This window comes from Hordeum vulgare, chromosome 3H (assembly GCF_904849725.1).
Source record: "Hordeum vulgare subsp. vulgare chromosome 3H, MorexV3_pseudomolecules_assembly, whole genome shotgun sequence".
NCBI classification, from domain to species: Eukaryota; Viridiplantae; Streptophyta; class Magnoliopsida; order Poales; family Poaceae; genus Hordeum; species Hordeum vulgare.
The window spans coordinates 489,951,601-489,970,111 of NC_058520.1; the positions used below are offsets into that span (position 1 = coordinate 489,951,601).

Below are 18,511 nucleotides of genomic sequence, written 5' to 3' on the forward strand. Positions count from 1 at the left end.
TAGCGTGGTGGTGGTATATGGCAGCAATGAAAGATGGCGCGATGGTGGTGTGACAACCTGTGAACAGAACTCAAAACTTTAAAGTACTAGACACTAAGACCAGCAACTCGACACGATGATGTAACCACAAATTCAACAAAGCAAAATACTGAAAAGACTATGCAAAGACTCGGATTGGCTCGGATATGATGATCTAACCCTAAATTTTTTTTGGCTTTTCATGGACTATAGGTATGAAGAACAGATGCAATCTAACTATGAAGAACTGGTAAAATCTCACCGAGCAACCTGGAAATCTGATACCACTTGATAGAGGCAAAATTGTCCATGTCTTTCGATGAGATGGTGGTTATCGTTTTTGATAGAGTAGACTTTGACGATCGGACTACGAACGTGTGAGGACGTCGTGCCTTCGCAATCGCTAAACCAACTCCGAGAGGTTATTGACCACGCCAGAGCACGATCAACCTGACCACGAGCGTATGTTTCCTGCACGCAAACGAAGAACAAGCAAGAAACTAAGATTGCAATCTCGATATTGCGAATATAAGAGTAAAGCTTTATTGATGAAGGTGGGGTTCTGTGACGCCTTTGTCTGGTCGTGGAACACAAACGAAGAACACGAAGTTGCACCTATGGCGAACTTGTAATCTAAACAAAACCCAAGTCTAATCGGTGCCCTAAGGGTTGTATATATGAGGGGACAGAGAGGGATTTTCCTGACCCTTGGAGGAGGGGTCCAAAAACGACCCTAAACTCGGTTTCCCCACACATACGGACTCTAAAAACAGCCTATAATATGGTATTTCGCAATTACATGGGCCTGGCCCAAAAATAAGGTGGTGCAGCACCTATAATAGCCTATGGACGAAATTTATAAAGTGATGTCTTGAATATTTCATCCAAGCATTCATGCTCTCCTTACTGTGGCTTCAAAGTGCGAAAATCACCAGTGGAAGCTCCATTGTTCTTTCCTCGTGACACCTCCTTCTCCATGTTTGATCCCGCTGCAACGGATATCCTTCTTGTCCATGCTAGGTCCTTCATTCATAAGTACAACAAGAGTAACTAACTTAGGCAGCATCATGTGTTCATGAACATTAGAAAGATTTCCAAGAAACAAAAGTACCTAGTAATTCAATTGGCGTGCGCGAGCTCTAGTAACTGGTCCAGTATATATAGCAGTTGGGGCTGTGGGTGTAACAATGGTATTGATGTCCTCATCAACACCACATTGGCAGAATTGAGCCATTACAAGTGGGAAGTGTGGAGGGAGTCAAAGCGGTGGATGACACACATGAGATCATGCTTGATGATATCCCAACACCGTTTGAAGAAGATGCCCGTGAAGCCGTCCGGGTCGGGAGCCTTGTCACTCGGCATCGCCCCGAATGGCTGCCAAAACATCATCCTCGGTAACCGGGTCACCGAGATCATGCAAATAGTGGGCTTGGGTGTTCAGCTCATCCCAATTAAAATCACCATTGCTCGTGGCTCATGCTACCTTTGCTCATGACCTTCGAGAAGTGGTTATGGATTATCTCTTCTTTTTGTTCATGCTTGGTGACCCAACCATGTTCATTCTTGATCCTATGGATGTGATTCTTCCTTCTCCTGGCGTTGATACGATGGTGGGATATTTTTGTGTTAGCATCGCCATCCTTGAGGCTTGCGATCCTAGCACATTGGCTCTTTCTTGCCCTTTGGAGGATCGCCAGGCTAATCACCCGTCTCTTAAGCCTAGAGCGCAGGTCCAGCTCCTCCCAGGATAGTAGTCGATCCTCTTGCGCAATGTCCAGCCGAAGTATGATCATGTTTGTCGCGTGGAGCTGAACCTTGGCCTTGGAGAAGATACCCTTGCTCCACTCAGCAAGGCGGAACGCCATTTTTTGAGCTTATGATGAAGGATCTGGTACGACTCAAACAATGATGGGCATGGGGAAAGGGGATCCAGTGGCAGTAGGAATGCGTATCGGACGACTCATGGAGCACCAGCCAGGCGATCAGGTCGGTCGACCAAGTGATGACGCCCTTGAATTATTCTACCTGCCAAGTGATGATGTGTTGTGGTTTTATTGGAGTATAACCAACACGTGAACTCGTAATCCAAGCGAGCAATCTCATGCCAAGTGATGATGTGTTGTGGTTTTATTGGAGTATAACCAACACGTGAACTCGTAATCCAAGCGAGCAATCTCATGGCAAACTGAGTGTAACTCAGATGGTTAGGTTTCTTGTGGTGGATCCAACCAATTAGGGTTTAAGTATTAGACTTGGCATTGGTGGTCTTATTTCCTGAATTTATTTCAAGCCTTTCAGTGATGTGGGTCTGTAATGGCTTCATCAATATCAAGATGATGCTTCCTTGATGAGAAAAACTGTAACATTTGATGGGGTTTTTTCATAGGTCAAAATGCTTAAGTTTTCCTCTAATAGACATATCTATCTTCTTTATGACATTTGAAAAACCTTTTTGATCCGTAGGAGCATATGCTCCCAAGAACCGAATTGAATTTCCGAAACTAACCCGCTTTATTACAATCCATTCCGACTGTACTCGCACGGATTGCAAAGCGCCAATCTCCTTTTGCTGTTCGTGCGCGGCGCGAGCCGATAGATAAACCCATGCAGAGAGAATGGAACCAAAGAAATAGCGTGCACATAACGGAAACGCAGATCAAGATCTGATCAATCACAGCGGGGAGTTTCCATCACTCCTCAATCACACGACCTCTCTTCAGCACAGGAGATGGAACTTCTAGCCAGGCCAACAAATACATCGTCAGAGCTCAAAGGTAAGCTGAAGCGCAATCATCATCTACTCTAACACGCAGCTAGTCCAAGACTCAATGCCTAAATCACCAAAGTTGTACGAATCTGAATGAACATCTAACTAGAGAGATCGCCAGTAGCCAGCAAAAGATAGCAATATGGAGCTAAGCTATGTCACGAAAGGCTTTACGCATTGGTGCTGTACAGAGATGACCGGATCACTGCCTAACTGCAACCGCTGACAACCTGGTTAGTACCTGTCAAAAAAAATCAAGAGAGAAAACCCCAGCAGTTACATCTCTGAATCAAGTGCACAGTTCGTTATTTTTCTGGTGCAAGAATAGAACATGCTGTACATGCTACCTTAAATTTCATGCAAAGACACCACACACACTTTATTGGTATTATTATTGTACTAGAACGCTAAATTAACGACTACTCTGATAAGTGAAACTTGGTGGTATTGATACGCAGACAGACAGAAAAGGGGAAACACAAGGGATAGAACATTAGAGAAGGATACAACACATGATAAATCGACAAAGAATAGAACATTATGTCAATTAACCGCGTGATTTTTCATTTTCAGCACAATTTAAGCTCATCAATGGCACCAGCCCAACAGAGTAATCTAAATCATCAATACAGTTATTTATCATTACTGAAAACACCGATCGGACAATTAGAAGCGGCAAGTTTAGACTTGTCAAATGCCATTTATCGAAATAGTATGATTCACCGTGAGACTAAGCCATAAGTTCCACTACTTCCACAAGCATCACAATTCAATGTAAATAGGACAGCAAGTATGTATACTAATATAAGTGGATGCACAGTGCATTGCAAATAGGCCAGATAAATCGAGAAAGTTTATTATGGAGTACCTCAAACTGCGTTCGTTTTCTTGCCAGCAAGAATGCGGGATATTTGGAGGCCTCTGCTGAAACCTTCATTGAACAGTACCCTTGTCTGCATTTCTTGAAACCCTGGCAGCCAGGACAGCAATGCAACTGGCGCCATAACAATCACTCCAAGCAGTATCTCATACAAACGCGCCACAGAAATAACACTGCCCCACACCACAGTGGATTCGATGAATGGCCTGATCACTTGAGCAATGGAAATCAAGCCCCAGCCAGTAGGAATGAATGCCAAAAGACCAGTGAAGATGTCAATGATTTGAAACTCAGTAAACTTCAGGAATAATATCAGCACCAGCACTCCCAGAATGATGATGGCAGTTTGGACAACCCGGTAGTAAAGATGTTGCTTCGCAGCATATGTGTCCCGAGTATAGGACATTAGGACAAAAACACCAAAGATCACTGCCACACATATCCAGGAAAGCAGATACACCGCAATGCTTCTGCTTCCGTCTGCGATTTTGAGCTGGTATACAACCCCATACTGAAAAAAGAAGTATCTGAGATCTAGCAGTATTTCCAAAATCTTCCCCCAAAGGCCAGTAGTCCGCAGATGATCTTGCTCCTCATACCACCACACTTCCCAGCTGTGCTCAGCCTTAGAAAATATACCTCCTGGAAACCAGATCCAGGTCATGAAATCTTCGAAGTCATACACAGTTTTCAACCAATCAAAACCAGACGGATTAAATGCAAATGGAGCCATGATCCAGGACACCACAAGAAACCAGCTAGATATCATCATGACTATGTAAACAAGTGTGTTCCTGGCAATCACACTGTGAACGGCATACACAGTCAATATTATCCCGAGCTCTATAGCCTTTATGAAGTGGCTCCTAGCATATAGCCTGTAATTTTCAGCGAAACTCTTATGCTGCACAACAAAGCCACGGCCAGTAGCCCGATACTTTGCACCACCATGAAGAATTGTTCGGCCATAGTAATGGCTTTTTGTTCCCATTGAAAATGTGTAGAAGACAGATGAAAAGTTCATCTGCATTGTGAAAAAATCCCAGACAGCAGGTAGAAAACCCAGTTCAAGAGAATTCTCTAAAATCATTGGCAGGGCAGTGAAGAAGCCGAGCTGTATGACAAACTGCTGATTTAGCACAGCACCCAAGGCTTTATTGTTAGTAGCATTAGCACTGCCCTGAATTCCAGCCTCCAGACCACTCAGAGCCAGATACAGGCGCCCCCAAACAAATGTGTAAACTGTCATGACCACCAGCATAGTATTGAAGTAGAATCCCACTGTTGTATAAAACACAGAAAGCATCCGAAAAAAATCAGTTCTATGACCAAGCCGGTAGATATCCCTACTCAATGTCTGTTCACCATTGCCACTGGATACCTTAGCTTCAAACATCGATATCTGATTAAGCCCAACATCACGCCCCTTGCCAACCTGGATGTACTCATGGTGGCTAACATTTCCACCACGTAAGGTGCAGTTGAAACCTGCAAATATGTCCTCGCTGATATTGATTACTCTCGATGCCTTACTTAAACCACCCCGGGTCAGAAACCAAAGGCGATCAAATACATCAGGATGCCCGTAATGCATCCGAACCTTCAGCGGATTAGCTAGCACACGCTGCCCAAGGGTAACAAAGCTTGTCTCTTGTGCAGACATGAACCAAGCAAGTGACGAGACAGACCCAGTGAAAACATGTTCTCGAACTCCCAACAGGGTTGGCTTTTGGCTCCCATGATAATAGTTGTACTGTTGTAATAGATTGCGCATCTTAAGAGCCTCCTCAAAATAATTATCCTGATTCATGTCAATTGTTTGCACTGCATCGCCTCTTGTGAATATAATGGCATGGTTCTGGTTTTCAGGCTTACCTTCTCCAAGTTTCAGTGGGCCTGGCAACCTGATCCTGTATATCTCAACCTCTTTCTGCAAGTCCTGGTCAAATTTTACGAGGACAGAATAATATTGTATACCACCCATCTCGTGATGGACCTCATCAACATAAGCAACACGAAGGGCTTCATTTTTCTTCATAAGAGAGAGGATATCTTCAGCACGTGGATCTTTCCCCTTTTTCTGGTTTCCGTATATCTGGCAAGCGACCACATAGGTATACTTCATAAGAGCAGCACCATCTTCCTGGCCTTTAAACAATTGACTGACAGTGCTGGCTCCTCTGTTCAACCTCCTTTGAGGCCGTTGTTGCAAACCATTGTTCATGGGATACACATCATTTTCATGCCTAATGGAACCAAAGCTAGCCAGATGTTTTGTTCCTTCTGTAATGTCTATCTCAGAGGCAGTATCAAGGAAAGCAAGCATCTTGAGAGCCCTGTAGTAGTACATCATTCCCCTAACAGTCCGTGATAAGGTCTGGCCCCTATACGAGGCCCAAAGTCGGAGCTCCTGAAATTTCCCAGCCCAAATATCATCATCACTAACCATTCCCTCCCTCCTCATACGTTCTAAAAAGTTTGCCCAGTCATCTTCATAAATCTTCTGAAGATAAAACAAGATTGAGATGCCATCTTCATTTTCACGACGAAGCTGGTCCTTGTTGTACAGGACGTCTTCGTTGTAATATGGAGTCAAAACACTGAATGCCACCATCTTCTCAACTGTGGGAGCACGAGGCATGTTCATGAAGAGGGAGTTGCTGAAGAAAGCTATACGCCGCCTAGCCTCAGGGTTTTTAGGGACATTGTTCATGGAATCCCTGGATGTGAGGATCGTATGGAGGCGCCTCACCTGCTTGTAGAAGCTAAGTTTACTCTCATCAGGGCATCTTATGGCATCCTCAAAGAGCAGCCCAGATTCAGTCAACCTTGATGGTGCTAGCCCCTCTTGCCGGAGCTGTTCAATACCCTTCCTGTTCTTTGGAAAGTCATGAACTGCAAGGACATAGAGAGTCTGCAAGGTATTGACTATCTTGGTCTCATCCTTTTTTTCCTTCAGTAGCAGTTCCACTAAGGTGATTACAGATGAATGGATTTTAGGTAACAAGTCTAGCCTGTAGTCTTCAGTGAATTTCCCATATTCCATCGCATTATCAAATGCAAGGAACAGCTGACTGACAATAATGTGCTCATCCGTCCTCTCCTCAGTGATCGTCAGCAGCAACTGGCGTATGCTGTCATAAGCTTCAATCACAGCACATCTCCTGTACTCAATGCTAGATATCCTACCCCAGTGTGTCCTGTCATCAGCCACTAGCTCTTTTGCTTGACTGAGAGCAAGAAGTAGCTCATTGTTTAGCAGCAAGCATGGCCACCGTACCACACGAATTTTCCAAACAACTGGTGGAAGCTCAAGAAGCTCAACTTCCTTGTCACTGACAATGTCTTCTTCCCTAAATGTCAGAATGATCTCATTCCAAATCAGTGCAAATCTCTTTGCTTCGACCTCGTTTGCTTCAATTTTCCTATATGGGCGGCCAAAACCGTATCTCAGCTTGAGCCGGTGAATCGCATCATACAGTTTACTCCGGATGCCACCATGCAACTTGTCCAGGTGCTCCTCTGGCATCAAATTGAACTGCATTGCACTTGCAAAAAACTGAAACCTCAATCGCAGCTGTTCAACACTGCGAATCTCCCCCAGATGCGAGAAAAGCCCAATAAGTGCCCCTGTAAGTGATGAGAATACTGCATACCATATCTGGATATCCATGAGATAAATGAGGACAACTGGGAGCCACAGGATGATTACAGCAATCCGCTCCGTGTGGGGCATGAACTCAAACCAGTTACGTCGGATGTCATGAAGGCTGAATATTGTCTTCGTGGGGGACACCATCGGCTTAATCTGGAGGAAGTAGCTGAAGCTAAACTTAGCAGCAAGAAGGCAGATCCAGAACAGGGAATACTTGATGTTATCTATTAGCCCCTCCCTCAGACCACGGCCTACAAATGTGCGGGTCTGGAACCACCAGGTGAGCACATATAGAATTCTCCAGTTTGTTTTCTCTGTAAAATTCCGAACCCAAGGAATGATGAACAGCACCAACGCAAGCACCTGTGGGATGACAAACACAGCAGCTGCCTCAAGGAAATTCAACACCCTGGTTTCAGCAGCGAAGGACCACCTGCGATCTCGCCACCGCTGATCCCACATCCGCACATAAAGCACGCTGAATGTGATAGTCCACCCTGCAGCAACAAACATCTTGAGCACCATCCGGACAGAGATCAGCTTAGTCTCCCTCGACACAAGACTGTACTGAGTGCCCGCATCAAGCAACGCCTGCATAAAGCGCAGCCCAGCCCAAGTGATGAACACTGACAGCACCCGGATCTGGATGTCGCGGTGCTTCAGGCTCTCCCATGGAGCGCTGCTACCCTCCCATGCAATGATCATCGCTGCCTGAAAGAACAGAATAAGCATCACCCATAGCCGATCGAAGCTGCGGTAGACATTCCAGAAGGACCGCTGCTCTACAAAACCAGTCTTCCCAACACGGCCTAACTTCCCCGGCGGCACAAAGAAGCCCCTTGATGACTCCAGTGGCCACCGGAGCTTCTTGAAAACTCGCCGGCTCCAGAAGTACTCATTCACATCATCATAATTTCTCCACGCCGAGTGCGGTTTGGTCCCATTCCGGCTGGCCTCCACCTCGGCCTTGAGCACATTATAAATCGGCGTGACGACGCTGTTCAGGAAAGCATCCTCACCGCACACAGCAGGGATTGCAGGCCGCCCTGTCTCAATATCGATAGAGCGGTCCATGACATGGCTGAGGTCGAGGGCCATGTAGTGGAAGATGTAGCAGAGACATTCCGGCATGAACCTCAAATTAGCAGCCTCCCCCCAGATAAGCAGGTACAGCGCCGTGTAGAGCAAGTCCCTGCGGGTGTCAACGCCGACGGTGGCCGCGGCGCCCGTCCGGCGGCCGGCGGTAGGCACGTGGACGTGCGGCCTCTGGCCGAGGTAGGCGCACCAGGCAGTGTAGTTCCTGAGGAGCTTCTTCCGGATGGTCCGGGCGACGGAGGAGTGGAGGACGTCAGCGGGGTGCTCGGTAGGCAGGGTGCCGCCGGCGCGGAGCTGCGCGTTGGCGAGGAGGAGCACGAGGTGCTCCCGCTGGTTGCGGACGTTGTGGAGCTGGAAGCCAAAGGTGGCGCCGAGCCAGTCGAAGAGGTCGGCGCGGTGGAAGTCCCAGGCGCGCGTGAGCGGCGGCTGCGGGAGGTCCGCCGCGTGCGCCAGCGCCTCCACCGCCGCGCGCACCTCCGGGAACCGCAGCGACGGGTGCTGCCCGTGCATCACCACGTCCTGGATCGGGATGATGTTGTAGGACGCCTGAATCGGCGGCTGCTCCGCCGCCGCCGCCGCCGCCGCGGCGGTGGCGCGGCGGTTGCGCAGCTGGCTCATCCGTCTCACGCAGCTGCAAAACAGGAGGAGGCGTTAGTGCTATATAATTATCATCATTTCCGGTGAATCAAGGTAGCGACCCGGAGGAGGCAATCTACACACATGAGGAGGCGGCGGCGGCGGCGGCGGCGGGTGAGGGGAAAATCATGCGACGTTTGTGTGGCTTCTCCGGCGTGGGGTTTGAGGGGTTCGGTTTGCTTTGCTTCTGGGTTTTCCAACCACGACTGGCTCGCTCGCTCGCTAGTGTTTCCGTGCGCTGTACTTTCCGGTGGGATAATGATGACGACGATACGAATGATGAATGAACGAGAGAGTTTGGTGATGTATACAACTCAACACTTGTTCTAAATTCTAATCCTAGGTCTCGTTTCGGTGAAGCTACGGAGCCAACAGATTTGGCACTCAACTGACCCGCAGTTTGGAAAATCTAGTGGGTTAATTTCAGTCTGGATTCGCGTACATAACTTTTGGTTTCGATGACCAAATATAGGCAGCAGATGAGATGAGATGAGCGAGAAAAGGACTAGAGGCGTGACAACTTTTGAATTGTGGGTGAGAAAGCACAGCGGCTTTTAATATCGGGAGATTTGGAGCCATATGGCATAAGAATCCATCAGGCTTTTTTGTTTGCTCCTATCCCGCAATTGGAAACATTTGGCTACATGCCGCTCACGTGCGGTGTCCCCCCTTGGTTGCCACTGAAACAACCAGAGACCGCGTTCACAGGGGGTACAGCAAGCAGGCACCACATCTTAAACCTCGAGCTTTAACCGGTATATCTCATTAAAATTTTGTAAGAATAATAACGTGAATCGACATCGCAAGGCTGAAGAAATCCAGAGGAGAGAAAAAGGCAGAACAAAATCCCAAAGATCACCGATGGCCAGCAGCTGCTTTTGGGGTGAACCTGTCGTCGCCGTGACACTTGTTTTTTGGGGCATGATTTTTTGCTAGCTCCTTGTGTTTAAAGCCTCTACTAACACGCTTTCTGTTTTGCTTTCACCCGTCGCTGTTTGTGTTGCGCCGCACTAGCGAGCTACCAGTGAGACCTCCCCACATTCCCGTCAAAGCGAAAAGGGGCTCCAATTTGCCTTTCGTAAATCCTGGGCTGAAAGCACGTCTTCTTTTTTTGTTATTTCTAGTGATGAAAGGGGAAAAAAAACTAGATCTCGTTCGCTGCCTCTTTCTGCACAAACACCCAACGGCTAAAGGTGCTCGTAGCCGTCGCCGGGTGATCTGCTACCCTGGATGTGTTTTCTATTATTTCTAGCATTTCCTTCTAGAGATGATGAATAGATCAAAAAAAAAATGTTGGAAAATAAAAAATGAGAAGATCGCTAAAGATGAACTAGGACAAAACCCCACCCTACGGTGTGCTGTAAATTTGAACCCGTGGCCTCTAAACTAGTAGTAGACGTTACTGCTGGTGAGTGACACCAGCCCCACGGTGTTGCTTTGCTTGCGTCCTCTCCGTGGCTTGACGCCATGGCAAAAAGATGCAACGCACGCCGCGAGGGGACGCACGCAGCCGCATCAACAAGAATGGCAAGCGGGCCCCCCGCGCGCGCCCCTCGTGGGCGGACCCGCCACGTCTCAGTCCCATCAGAGGCGGCCATGTGCCACCACATCAGCGCGATACGGGCTAGCTCCTGAACGACGCTGAGACGTGGGCCCCGGTGACCAGCAAGAGGCTATGGGCGATATTTCCAGTTCCAGGGGATAAACTCGTCAGTCGCCGCCTGGTGAGGCCCACGAGGCGAGGCGAGGCGAGGCGAGCGGCAACGGCATCAGCGGGAGAAAACTACGGGACTGCCACTGACTGAGCGCCCCCCACCCCTGGTCCGCCCCGCTCGGCTCGGGCGACGGCGCGACCCGTTCGAGCTTGGGAAAACCGCCGCGACTGCTGACTGCTAACGGCGGCCTACGGGGGGGAGTGAATTCTGGCACCGAGGTGCTCGCGGGGGGGAGGATTTGGAAGTGTCACCTGATCGATCGAGCGGCGGCGAGGGGCGGCCGCCCGCCGTCTCCGTCTCCGTCGAGACCCTTGGCTTCCGGCGCTGCGGCTCAATCTTCCTCTTCTTCTTCTTCACAGCTGATGAGAGGGAGAAAGCTGAGGAACGAATATGCCCGTATAGGTGGGATTGGGGAGGAATTTATGAACGCGGCCATGGAGGAAGGAGGAGGAGGAATCGCCGGAGCAATCGAGATGGATTCATTACCCCTTTTCGAGCTGGAGCGGGAGCAGGCGTTTGTTGCTCCTCGATCTCCCTTCCCGCTGCCGTTGTTGTGCCTCGGCTTCTCACGAATCGGCTGCCGCTAGCGCATTTGAGACGTTTCTCCCCTTGTCGTCCGCCGCGGGGGAGAGGAGAGGAGATGCTCTTGGATGGGGCCGGGCCGTCACTCGGGAGCTTGGTTATTCTCTCCTAAACGGTCGCTGCACAAGTCCCATCTGTCTCATCAATTCTCTTCTGCCTCTCCAATCTACTCCCTCTATAGCATAATACTTGTAGCTAAAAAATTTACATTAGTTCTTTCTAACAACAAATATTTAGATAAAAAATATGTTTCCGAGCTGGATAGAAAGTTAGGCTCCCAGATATTCTCGTGATTTTCGTAGGCTGGGCAATATTGGGAAGTAGTAAAAAAAATACATGCACGAAAAAGGTGCGGCTCCAGCTGGAAGAGCGTACCATTCACTGGAGACTGGAGTACAATTGCACACTAGGGTAAGATTAGGACAACACTGAACACATCAACATGGTGGACAAAACAGTACTGTAGACAAAATTCAAACCTAGCAAACATGACCTGACATTGCACACGCCACATAATGACAAGATAGCTGCAAATAATTTGCTTTAGAAAGTCCAGTTGCAAACACGAGTTGGCTGTGCAGTGCACGTGCAGGGGCCAGGAGGCACATGAAATTCAAGCTAAATACTGTAATGTTTATATGTACATTGTACGGACAATCAGTAGACGCATCACATCAGATCTTATTTATTTAGATTTGGATAACAACGACACCACCCTGTGGCACACGGCTTCCACTTCCAGCGAACCAGGCCTGCCTCGCGACCTGGAGGAAATCACCACGCCCGAGGGGGTGCTCCGGACCCAGACTCGTTCAGCCTGTCGAGCAACGCATTGAAATCTATCTGCTGCCCGCTCTCGGTCATCCTCTGGATCACATTCAGCACCTGGTCCCTTGGGTACCCCATGGTGATTGCCTTCTCGATCATATCCCCGTATGGATGGCCCCGCATCATGTGGTGATGAGATGGCCCTGGATGGCTCACACCACCACCGCCTGGAGGCATCTGTGGTGCCTGGGCTGCAGAAGGACCACTCGGCGGATAGCCGCCATACGGTGTGTTGTTGTAACCTTGCGGATGCCCTTGTGGCGCATACTGCGGAGGATAGGCCCCCTTACTTGGAGCCGGCCCGAAAGAGCCCTGGCCTGGAGGAGGTAGCTGCTGCCTTTGCATGCTGTGCTGCGGTGGTGGCTGAGACGGGATGCCAGGTCCCCCGTATGAATATTGCACTTCAGAATGAGTCCCACCTGATGGAGGAACGGTGTTGTATGGTCCTTGCATAGCGGCGCTGCCAGGCATTGTTTCAGGGGAAGGGTTCAATGGCTGGTGGGGTGGGTAGCCACCAGAGTAGTTTGGTGGAGTCTGGGGTCTCATCTGAGTTTGCGCATGAGGATGTTGTGGTTGCGCTGTCTGAGGAAGATGAGGGTTAGATTGCTGTGGTTGCAGCTGTTGTGGAGGAAACTGTTGAGCATTAGACAACTGGGACTGCTGCCCTGGTTGTGTCGGAAACTGCTGAACATTAGGCAGCTGGGACTGCTGTGCTGGTTGTGTTGGAAACTGATGAGCATTAGATAGTTGCGGCTGCTGCACTGGTGGAGGAAATGGCTGGGAGAAAGGCTGCTGTTGCTGAGCCACTGGTGCAGGAGATGAACGAGAGGGTTGCTGCTGCTGCCACTGCTGCTGGTAAGGAGTGTAAGACTGGGGCTGGGATTGATTTGCTGACTGAGGCTGGGATGGAGCATGGACATCTTGAGCTTGAGGCCTTACTGGCAGGTACTGCACCTCTTGTTGTACTTGCTGACCCTGTGTGTCCTGGTTACCTGGAGCTTGGTGTTGTGGGTAGTAAACAATGGCTTGGCTAACGGCATAACGGTCCTGCTGTGGTACAAGAGAGCTAGGGGCTGTCTGCTGCACAGGTTGATCATTGTACTGTTGGACTGGTCCAGAAGCTCTAGGTACAAGTGCCGATGAGTTCACCTGATGAGGCAAAGCAAGTGCCAGCTGCTGACTTGCTGCATCTCGCTTTTCTTCAGGCTTGTTTGGCTCAGGGAAAGAAGGTGCCGGCACATCTTCTTTCTTTTTAGATTCATCGTGTGTAAGTTGAAACTTGGCTAGCTCCTTCTGAGTATCTGCTAACTCTTGCTTGTCTCGAAGGATTTGAATAGACCTGTGCACCTGCACCGTTTCAAATTTTAGCACCGTTAGGAATTTCTTAACAGATTAACACTCAAGATCTGTCACATACATAAGCAGTAACACGATGCACATGTGAAAACTGAAGCATAAAAATGCACTGGCTAACTGTTGATCTTCTTAAGTTGGATCATCTCTGGTTTTCAACAATATTTCTTAACAAAACAATGTAAATGTTGGAGTTCAAACCATCACAAGTTATGTGTATTGTATATGTATATGCTTCAACTGCAGCTACAAATTTATCTACCAGGACATAAATATATTTAGCAGAGGAGTGCAGCACATAACAGGCAACGAAAACAGGTTCATCATAAAGTAGAAAATATCATTCTTCATGTGCATTCACATCTCAGCAACAGGGGCGCTTATATCCTCTGGTGTGTCACACTGTCACTGTCCATGGGTTGCCTTAAATGTGTTTCCTTGAGAGAAAGATCAACTGTTGTTCCAGCTCTATGTTGAGATACCAATGGTTAGAATCTCTAAGGTGCAGATTAGGCACATACAGTGATACAGCTTGATAATTGGCTCAAATACGACTTATATGAGGGCCTGCCCATAGACAGGCCACAGTAAGATGAAGGGCAAAGCAAGTCCAGACGTCCTAACTGATTGTCCTTCCCTCATAAACCTGACTTCCGAACATGCAGTGTGCTTATAACTTGACATAAGAGTGTAGAACTAGAACAATGGCTAAAGGGCATCAGATTAGAGGACCTGCCCAAGCATCCCCACAAAAAAGCCTTACATGAGCACCAGACAGTAGCTTGCCTGGAATTAATACCATGGGTACGAGATCAAGCCTGAGCATACTTGGGATACCTCATAGTTGCATGTAGAGAGTCCAAGTGTCTTTGTGATGATTTACTTCTGATTTAGTGATTCAGGTAGGACCAAAGGAGTGATAAAATTTGGAACATGCACGAAACTTCCCATGCATGCAACCAAAATGACCTAGGTGATTTCTCAACAAGTTTGTGAATTCGTGGTCAAAATTGCTTACTTGTTATGTTAACTAAGATTTCAGATTATTCATTAAACCACCTATGCCAAAAAAACAAGACATGGTATGCAGAAAATCATCATGGTTCGGACCTAATAGGTTTTAGTAACCATATTAAACATTCAGTTCAGCTTAGCTTGGGATTTCTAAATAACTGGAAATATCAGATCACTGTAGGGTAGGCCCAGCCAAACCCTTTACTTTGGGCTTGGTCAACTTCAACCTCAGACGAGAGATGCCTGTGCTAGCTACTTCGCTTGCCAAATATGCTCATCTAGTATCGAGCTCACCAAAATCAAACTGCCAAGAGTCTCAGATCATTTAGGATATCAATACTGGTTGGCAATCAGTAAGTACCCACTCGAACTTGTGCTGCATCTTCACTGAGGCATATAAGCACATAGGATACAGTTACAGTCGATAACTATTTCAAACCATTTTAGAAATACCTTCAAAATTAAAGAATGAAACAGCCTGATGCATTGTTCTAAGATTGAACATAATGTGTAACTACAATTTGTTTCAACTAACCAAGAAAAATTGGTTGGAGTGGAACAGAAGAGATCACAGAAGGTAATACTGCAGAAACATAAGCTAGAAGAAACCACAGCAAAGCAACAAACGATGTAATATACATTAAATATATCTTCCTATACCGATGGCTTTCGCTGCCTAGTCTGAACTCACAATTACTAAATGATCAATAGCATAAATGAACACATCAGAGCAACAAACTGGAGCAAACATTTACAAGCAAAGGAGTAAACATCACATGTAACTGATATACAATATTTGATGCAACGGATCATGGATGACACATTGGCCAACAACGGTGGGAGAGCAAGTGTTCATTACCACCCACACGGGTTTGATCCCTATGATCGAGGAAATGTGCCGTACTTAATCAGAGTACACACCACATTATGTTCCTCCAGTGTTTACCTCAAACGTAGGCAACACACAAGCACACACACACACACACACACACACGTGTTTATTTGTGCATATGGCGGTGGTGGTGTGTGTGGCTTGTGTGCATCCACCTTTTACTTCGTAACAAAATGTTCTGATGTAATAATAACCAACATAGTTTCATCCAGAGACACAATAAAGTGCATACACATCAAATACATTCATAGATATGATATTAGTACATATCAATGAAATATGGCATGATTGTACTGATAATACACCTGAAAGAACTATATTAGCGAAACAGCCTTACTTTAAATAGTACTCCCTCCGTCTACAAATATAATATGTTCTGACTTTTTTGTGAATAGAATGTATAATAGGCATGTTTTAGTGCGTTTGTTCACTCATTTCAGTCTGTATGTAGTCCATACGGAAATATCCAAAACATCTTATATTTGTGAATGGAGGGGGTAACATTTTACTTACTTCATGTAGATGTTTCTCAAGAGACTTTAATCTTAGATCAGTTTCATCACGAAGCACATCAGCTCGAAGCTCGCCTATGGACCTCTCAAGCTTATAGCAATAAATCTCCAGCTGTGAAAGCCTGCTGGTGATTCCTTCAAGAGACCTTAGCAAATTATCAGCATATTTCTTCATGCATTTCTCAACAGCAGAAAGTACATCCTCTTTGGCATAACTATCTTGTTCATAAACTTTAACAGCTGGTCTCCCAAATCTGCTCTCATGAAAATCCTGTTGCAAAAGTACAAGAATGGGTACTGTTAGTAATGAATGAAAGTTGAGCATTATAACCACAGGTCCACAGCAATTATAAAATAAGTTCGTCGCTGTAAGTAATGAATGAAAGTTGAGCATCATAACCAAAGCCAAAACCTTCAGCATCCAGCAATACGAATGGCAGTGCTATGAAATTTCCAGCATGGTTCAAATTGTTTTCGAGCTGGTCCCTTTATTTTCCCTATCTGTTTACTAGCATTGTAGGAACAATAACCTCCACAGGGTTTTAACAAATAGTTGATATATCCCAGTAAGGCTAAAGCACACGGTCCAAAAATCCAAAACACGGATGATGGCATTTCTATACATAAAACAGTCGAAATTGTGTAAAACGCAGGGCGCATCATACCCTAGGCTGAAGAACCAAGACTGATGCGTAATAACAGCGAGCATAGTGATTTTCCCGTGTGAACACGTCATTCAATGAAGCAAACGGGACACTTTAACCCAGTTCCGTTTTCCTTCGCTCCAAATCCCATGCGAATGGAGGGATTCGCAGGCCAGAACCAAAATTTAGCCCCGAGCTTCTATAAGAGCTTGGCGCACCAACCAATACTGATCGCGGAAGGGATCTCAGGGAGGGAAGGAGCGATGGATACCTTGTCGACTGGATCGGGCCGCTTGGGTTCGGAGGGGGCGGCGAAGTCGTCGTAGGAGCAGAGCACGTCGTCGGTGCCGAAGTCGAAGCTCCGAGTGCCGCCTGCGGAGCCGCGGCCTGAGGGCCCGCCGGAGCCGGACATCCCAGGGCTAGGGTTTTGGTCGCGATGGGAAGCTTGCTTGGAGGGGAAGGGAAGGGGAGGGGAGGGCGGTTGATTTAGGTTGCAGGTGAGGAGAGAGGAGGAAGAAGGACGGATTGATTGAGTATTAGTCTGTGCTGTTTGTTTTTAGGGCCCTCTGGTGTGTTGATTAAGCAAAGGCCTCGCCGTCCCGGCTGAGACGATAAGACTAGACTAAGTTTTGTATAGCGACGGGTTCGTGTCCCTTTTGTTTTCTTTTGCGAGAAGGCTGGTGATCGAGCAAACAATGGTGAAAATTGTCTCTTTCAAACTTGTTTCTTCAATTAAGAGCAATTTCCAGAAAAATGGATGGACATAGTTTTTATTTTTCTATGGGAAATGGAAAAGTAGACGAGCTGTGTGAATTCATATGAGTGTTCTTATCTTGCTTTGTACTTTGTTTGAAAGAAACTTTCCATTGACTTCTTTTTTGCAAAAAGGCAAAGGCTATGAATTAAGATTGTCCCATCCTTACAAGGATATTCTTGCAAAAGAGAAAAATACACACATGTCCCTGGCAGTGGCGGAGCTACCAAAAGGAAGCTGGACGGGCCAGGTTACTAAACATGGCCCTAAACTTAAATTGTTGCCCATATTTATAGTAAAGCTCAATGGCACCTCTCAGGTGTATTATAAGTACTATTTAAGTATATTTTATGTTTTGGAAAAGTTAGGCGGGCCACGGCCTTGTTTGGCCCTAACGTAGCTTCGTTGGTGTCCCTGGGTATATTGTCGACGTCTTCTTCGTGCACTCGTCGGTGGTGTGTTATGGGCAAAGCTCAATAGCACCTCTCGACCTCCAGAATAACCTCAGAACCAGGATAACGTTAACACAACGGAAAGGAAGTTGTAGCGACCCGACTCAAAATGAGTCAAGCATCTGTGTTTCTGTGTCATCCCTGGATCAGTATGCTGGCACACACAGTACATCAATGTATATATCAAAGTGCAATCACATGTAAATAGCGTAAAACTGATATATACCTTAAATATCTCAACGGAAGCAATCAAGGGAGTGGAGTCCCAATAAACACCAACGGCAAGTTGAGTGTAGACCGTAAACTTGAATCGTACTCTTAGTCGTCGAAGAAAAAATATCTGCAACATAAGACGTTGCAGCCGTGTAGGTCAGCATATTGAATATGCCGGCAAGTCACATATGAGAGGGGGTAAAATGTCATCTATACTATATGCATATATGGCAGGTGGGGTTGTAAGTTTTAGCGTAAAGCAAATTTTCTCCTACAACAAGAGAGGGGCTAAAAGCAAAATATTACTACGTAGTTGGTTGTTAATGAGATGGTTCCGCCAACCAGTTCTCATACCCGAGTTATCAATATTACCCTCATCAAATATATATAATGGTGTTGAGAAATCCAGATAACTTTAGTTCCTTTGGCTCAAGTTGTCCATGACCGTGGACACGGCTAATCGATTAGGTTTGAATACTCTGCAGAGTTTTGCACACG

The 18,511-nt window shown here is 46.9% G+C and overlaps 2 protein-coding genes and 1 non-coding gene across 3 annotated transcripts; all 3 read right to left on the bottom strand.

Annotated features, from left to right (window-relative positions):
• Window positions 1-2,736: 2,736 nt before the first annotated feature.
• On the bottom strand, window positions 2,737-11,501 carry LOC123444436 (callose synthase 11-like). Its single transcript, XM_045121144.1, has 4 exons — window positions 11,256-11,501; window positions 11,021-11,128; window positions 3,657-9,049; window positions 2,737-3,029 (listed from the first exon to the last, which is right to left on the bottom strand). The coding sequence occupies exon 3, from the start codon at window positions 9,034-9,036 to the stop codon at window positions 3,658-3,660; it is 5,379 nt and encodes a 1,792-aa protein (XP_044977079.1). The 5' UTR covers window positions 9,037-9,049; window positions 11,021-11,128; window positions 11,256-11,501; the 3' UTR covers window positions 2,737-3,029; window position 3,657.
• On the bottom strand, window positions 5,952-6,032 carry LOC123445795. The gene has a single exon (XR_006631167.1). It is a non-coding gene; the product is annotated as a small nucleolar RNA J33 (small nucleolar RNA).
• A 363-nt stretch (window positions 11,502-11,864) lies between the features above and the next one.
• LOC123444437 (protein enabled) lies at window positions 11,865-17,224 on the bottom strand. Its single transcript, XM_045121145.1, has 3 exons — window positions 16,866-17,224; window positions 15,952-16,221; window positions 11,865-13,526 (listed from the first exon to the last, which is right to left on the bottom strand). The coding sequence occupies exons 1-3, from the start codon at window positions 17,004-17,006 to the stop codon at window positions 12,126-12,128; spliced, it is 1,812 nt and encodes a 603-aa protein (XP_044977080.1). The 5' UTR covers window positions 17,007-17,224; the 3' UTR covers window positions 11,865-12,125.
• Between the last annotated feature and the right edge of the window lie 1,287 nt (window positions 17,225-18,511).